This window comes from Gobio gobio (assembly GCF_949357685.1).
Source record: "Gobio gobio genome assembly, chromosome: 13".
Lineage (NCBI taxonomy): Eukaryota > Metazoa > Chordata > Actinopteri > Cypriniformes > Gobionidae > Gobio > Gobio gobio.
Genome location: NC_137106.1, coordinates 38,923,496 through 38,929,495, shown reverse-complemented (window position 1 = coordinate 38,929,495; position 6,000 = coordinate 38,923,496). Strand labels below are relative to the sequence as shown.

Genomic DNA, 6,000 nt, shown 5'->3' with positions numbered 1-6,000 from the left:
ATGAATGTTCATCCTACTGTAGCTGCACAGCCTGCATATGATGTGGACTGGATTCTGATGTTCTGTACGGTGACACATTGCTACCACATACATTATATATTTTTTTCCACTCAATTATATTGTAATAATGAGATGTCGTTTTAACTCATAATAACAAGATATGTTGTTAAAATGACATTTTTATCTTTACACGACATATATTTTCTCCTAATAAGGACATAAGTTGTATAGTGATGTGTACAAAATATACCTTTATCCACATTAGACCGGGGTCCGTCTTTACTAGGTTAAAGTTACGCCACTAAGGTGTATTTTGTAAACATCACTATACAACACATGTCCTTATTAGGAGAAAATGTTGTTTTAACGAGAAGCATATGTCGTTTTAATGACATAACATCTCGTTATTACGAGAAAAGATATCGTTAAAACGACATCGTTATTACAAGAAAATATGTGGTTTTTACGACATATCTCGTTATTACAACATAATTGAGTGGAAAAAATAATATGTATGTTGCAGCAATGCGTCACTGTAGTTCTGGTCTCCCCAACTGGCTTCTTAACTAGCCTAACCAGCACAATTCCCTTGGTTAAACAGCTTTAGCAAGTTATGATGGAGAAAAACATGGCTACACTAGTCCATCAGCACCGAACAAGCTGGTTTAATATAGTTGTTTCTGAAGGTTAATAAATATTTCCCGTTTTAGCTGGCAAGCATGTGCCAGTTAACACAAAAAGTATGTTTCTATAACATTCAAAAGTAGCCATGTATTTCGACAAAAGTGCAAAATGAAATGTTTTACAATGTTTGTTGTGATGAGCGAGATTACTCCAACCTCCTAATGGACGTATGTTGACAATGAATTGATGGCAGTGTTTAATACAACCCTGTGAATATTGTGTGCAAATCAGTTCAATGATTAAGCAGAGATTGCATCTGGCAGGAAAAATAACTATGATTCACAATTAAATTACTGTCATTTAATCTTTTATTTTAATGAAAAATACTAATCAGCAGGTTAAGTGCATATCATATGTGTATTTTCATTGCGAAGGTTTCTTAGGCCTTAGCAAACTGTACATACATAAATATCCTTTTCTTTGATGGTTTACATATTCATGACAGTTAACTTGAATATTAGAGCAGGTAATTTAAGATCAAAAATTAAAAATCAACAACAAATTCAATGAAATCAATGATTGTTTTAAAACCAAAGGATGACCACATGCCAAAAATACATATAAAAAATAATTGCAATATAGAGTTAATAAATTTTTCATCTTCTCTTTTTTACAAGTTATTCATTTAATACAAGCAATTCCACACATTTCAGTTTTTTCCCAATAAACTCTATCTTTCCATGATTAAAAAAGGCCTTTAGACCTGATTAACTCTTCCGACAGTACCAGTGTTGAGTTAATATCCTACGCTCTATTTTCCTCCCTCACGTCAAATATGGAAGAACATCAGTAGCACAAACAACACCTGACAGCAGTTTTCAGTGCAATAGGCTTTGTTCTAACATCTACACGAGACTCGGTGACGTACTGTAAAATTAGCAGCTGTACAAGGACACAATAATAATTCACTTTGGCTGCCAAACTCTTGAATTATGTCAGTTGCCAATTTCGGGAGAAACCCAATGCTGAGCTGCCGTTTTTTTTTTACTTCAAAGTCAGGCTCACATGGGCGGAGGCCCGTTGGTGTAGCGGAGCATGGGGTGGAAGGAGCGGGCAAAGTTGTTGAGTTGGACACAGCTGTAGTATTCCTCAGACGTAGGCACAAGAAAGGCCACGATCACCACCAGCAGCAGGAAGATCTGCAGGGGCAGAGCGGCCCAGAGGACACGCTTCAGGAAGCTTTTGCACCAGGACGGTGGATCTTCCTCTTCAGAATGGGAGGAACCGGATCCAGCGGCGTTGCGAGACCTGCTAAAAAAAAACGGCACAAAGAGGTGGAAATACTCAGATGCAAAACAACGTAAATAAGAGAAATGACATTTGTTGAGTAGCTTTCTAAAACTGTATCTAAGGAAACGGATTTTGTGTTGATTCACAATCCACAAAAGACATCTATAGTTTCTCCCTAAATAGGCTTTCATATTTAATGGATGGAATAATTTCTACATGCACATTTATCTCTGTCTGTTATATTTGGAAACACATTAGCTGCACAAGCTTGACATGGATAGAGTTAGTTTGAAATCTTCAGTAGCATTTAAAAGCAGAAGGGACATTTTATTCTTTATAAATATGCCTGTTTGTCATAGCACTGTTAAACAGAGTGAATGCTAACAAAAAGCACAGTTTAAGGCAAAGAGGGATATCCTTAAAGGGATAGTTCACCCAAAAATGAAAATTCTGTCATAATTTAATCACCCTCAAATTGTTCCAAACCGGTGTGAATTTCTTTCTTCTGATGAACACAAATGTTTTTTTTTTGTGAAGAATATGGGCAAGTCAATGGGGTCCATCAACTGGTTATCACATTCTTCAAAATATCTTCTTTTGTGTTCAACAGAAGAAAGAGAATGTTTGGAACAATTTGAGATTGAATAACAGAATTTTCATTTTTAGGTGAACTAGCCCCTCAATATCTGTGCATGGGTACTGTGGCCTAATTGTTAAAAAGAAGAAGAAACAAAATGTTTTATGTTCGAACTCCATGACCGATCACCATTCTGCTCTTTGAGCAAGATACTTACATCGGTTACAGTCGACAAACTGGCTTTAATAATAAGTCTACTTTGCTACATTGATTTAGATACAAATGACCGGAATAATGATTTTATCTGACTTCCTTGAAACACTAATCACTAGTAGAAAGTGACTGGAAATGCAAATAGAGTTGAATACTGTAGTTCAATGTTGCATTGATCTTCTGGGAAAAGTATCCAAAATATAGAACAATATTACTTCATTATCTATCATTCTGTAAAAAAAAATGTGTTTATTTGATTGTGAATATTGTACTCAGTTTGATATTTCTCAATTTTATCTTAAAATAACAAAAATCTTATTAGTTGATGGTTGATAGTTAATGGTCTCCATTGCCTTTCATAGTATTTTCTTTACATGCTATGGAAGTCAATGAGGTCCATCAACTGTTTGATTACCCACATTCTTCAAAAAATATTTTGTGTTCAACTCGAGGGAGAGTATAAATAATGAATAAAAAATCTTAGATGGTTGGTTCAACCAAAAATGAAAGTTCTGTCATCATTTACTCACGCTCATTTAGTTCCAAAAAACATTGGTTCATTTTCAGAACACAAATGAAGATCTTTTTGATGGAAATCAGAGCTTTCTACAACTACCACTTTGACGCATCAAAAAGTTCATAAAGAGATCGTAAAACTAATCCATATGAATCGAGCGGTTTAGTCCAAATTTTCTGAAGAGACTCGATCACTTTATATGATGAACAGATTTAATTCAGGCTTTTATTCATATTTAAACATTGCTCAGGGGACATAAACAGAAGCTCAACCAAACCTGCTTGATGCACAAGAACAAACCTCATTAGTAATTGCTGAAGCTCAAACGTGCTGCTCACATGAGAATGAACCTCATTGGTTCTTGCAGAAGCTCAAACGTGCTGCGCAACACGAGAATGAACCTCATTGGTTCTTGCAGAAGCTCAAACGTGCTGCGCAACACGAGAATGAACCTCATTGGTTCTCTCATATCATGTTCCGTTTACCACAACTGATGTGAGTTGATGAATGTTTATATGTGAATAAAAGCCTAAATTGAATCTCTTCATCATATAAAGCGATCGAGTCTCTTCAGAAAATCTCTTGAGAGTAATTAATGACAGAATTTTCCTTTTTGGGTGAACTAACCCTTTAAGGGTTAAAACTCTTCCATACATTTCTCACCCTCATGTCATTCCAAAACAGATTGGCTTTCTTTCCTCTGTTTAACAATTATCTTATACTAAAATATAAATGTTTAAACAATTAAATAAAAATGTCATTGTGAATATGCATCTTTAAAGGGGATTTAATGGGATTATGTTTTATATTAATTGGACAATTATTTTATAATCAAATAAATCTTGTCATTTCAACATGACCCACTTCAAGACAACTATTTGTGACTAAAGCTGGCATTTCATGGGAAACCAGATTGTCACTTGTTTCAATTATATTATACTAAACAAATATATATTATTAAACATTTTATGACAAAAATATCTTGTAATTGCACCATGCCTGAATACAAAACATCAACTTGTTGTGACTAACCCCCTTTAATGCTGACATATCATGGGAAAGCGGGCTTAGTCACTCCTTCAGAACTGTCCCAGCAGCTGAGAACCACTGGAATGTTATTGTGTGTTCTGACATTGAGTCTATGTAAGGCACAGTGATGTTTCTCTAGTGTCATCAAACTGCACGCATGGCAGATTGGAGGAGGGAGAAGATGATTGATTAGTCGGTGAAAGAGCAGATGTAACACACCAGAGAGAGAAAAAGAGAGAAACTGTTGCCAAGATTGTTCATTGCAGACGCTTGCTGAATAGTCAAGAAAATGAACGGCTCAGCAGCAAAAGCAGCCTAGCGTATCCATATTTACAGCCAAGAATACATAAAACAAGCATGTTTTAAAAGGTGTTGTGAGGCTTGTGCCTGGTGCATGAGCTCCCTTCGTAGTGTCTATCTCAGCTCCCTAACCTGAGCAGTGTCTAGAATCACAGAAGATGATGGAAGTCATCAGCATGAGCCTTTAGGTTGCTAATTAGGTCGCCAGGCCACCGCAAGGGTGGTCTGTCAGGTTAGTAGGACACTGTCCACTTAGGGGTCAACCCAGACCCTTTAGCGCTAGGGACCTACATTCAGGTCATGGGTTGAGTTCCATTATCTTCCGAGTGTTCTAGAAACCAGGAGAAAGGTACCTGTGAAGTGGACTGCTCACACAGGCTCCGGGCTGTGACAGACTACTTTTGCCCCGTGGCTGTTTGCAATGAACAGGGGGGTAAAAGAAAGAAAGAATGTTTCAGTCCAGGCAAATAAAGACAAAGCTACTGATGAAAGAACCCAAAAAAGAAGAGCACCAACAAAATCAAATGAGGGGGGGGTGACAGCACCTCTATGGAGACAAAGAAACTGGTTCTTCATGACACCGTTCTCAGAAAAACGACCTTGCCAACAAGGGATCCTTTACTATTTTAAGCTCATTTTGTGATTTTTTTTCACTGGACAAATGGCTTGTTTTCTGAGAGTGACTCTGACAAAATCATGTCAAAGGTCATATTTCACCCAGGAAGTCCACCATTAAGATTTTTTGCATTACGATATTATTTTGATAAACAACTTGGCAAGCATATTTTACCCCCAAATTCTCATTACCGCCATCCAGAAAAAGTCTCGGTAACACTTTAGTTTAGGGTCCAATTCTCAATTATTAACTTTGTTTATAAGCATGCATATTACTAGGATATTGCTGTTTATTAGTACTTATAAAGCACATATTAAAGTTCCTGTTCTTCGTGATCCCATTTTTCAAACTTTAGTTAGTGCGTAATGTTGCTGTTAGAGCATAAATAATACCTGTACAATTATAAAGCTCAAAGTTCAATGCCAAGCGAGATATTTTATTTAACAGAAGTTCCCTTTCAAAGCCTACAGCGAACGGCCGGTTTGGACTACATCCCTGTACTTCCTGCTTTAATGACGTCAGTAGAACAGTTTGTTGACTAACCTCCGCCCACAAGAATACGTAAAAAAGGGGGCGTGGTCTTGTTGCTCTCCCACGTGGAGAAGAGGAAGTGTTGCGTTCGGTTGCGTTTGTAGTGTGTTTGTCGCCATGTCGTCGAGACGCTGTTATTTTCATCCCGGAGTCAAATCACCTTTGTTTGGCCTTCAGGGACGCTGTACTTTGAGCGCATGCATCTCTACGTTACGGTAAGAGGCGTGACCTTTCCGGGCAACGTGCGCTAAGCTGCTGTCGAATCACAACACAGGAACCGCTGGCACAATCAGAACTGGTTAC

General features: G+C 37.3%; 1 protein-coding gene across 6 annotated transcripts in view; it reads right to left on the bottom strand.

Moving 5' to 3' along the window:
• Window positions 1-971: 971 nt before the first annotated feature.
• Window positions 972-6,000, bottom strand: part of syne1b (spectrin repeat containing, nuclear envelope 1b) — a 199,198-nt gene continuing 194,169 nt past the window's right edge. For 3 of the 6 annotated variants that reach the window (XM_079833873.1, XM_079833875.1, XM_079833878.1), the window contains 2 exons: window positions 4,904-4,962; window positions 972-1,935 (listed from right to left, as the gene is read on the bottom strand). In XM_079833873.1, coding sequence (XP_079689999.1) covers window positions 1,686-1,935; window positions 4,904-4,962 — 309 coding nt within the window. In that variant the 3' untranslated portion in view covers window positions 972-1,685. The remainder of the gene's footprint in view (window positions 1,936-4,903; window positions 4,963-6,000) is intronic. The other 3 variants (XM_079833876.1, XM_079833874.1, XM_079833877.1) reach the window with 2 other exon arrangements.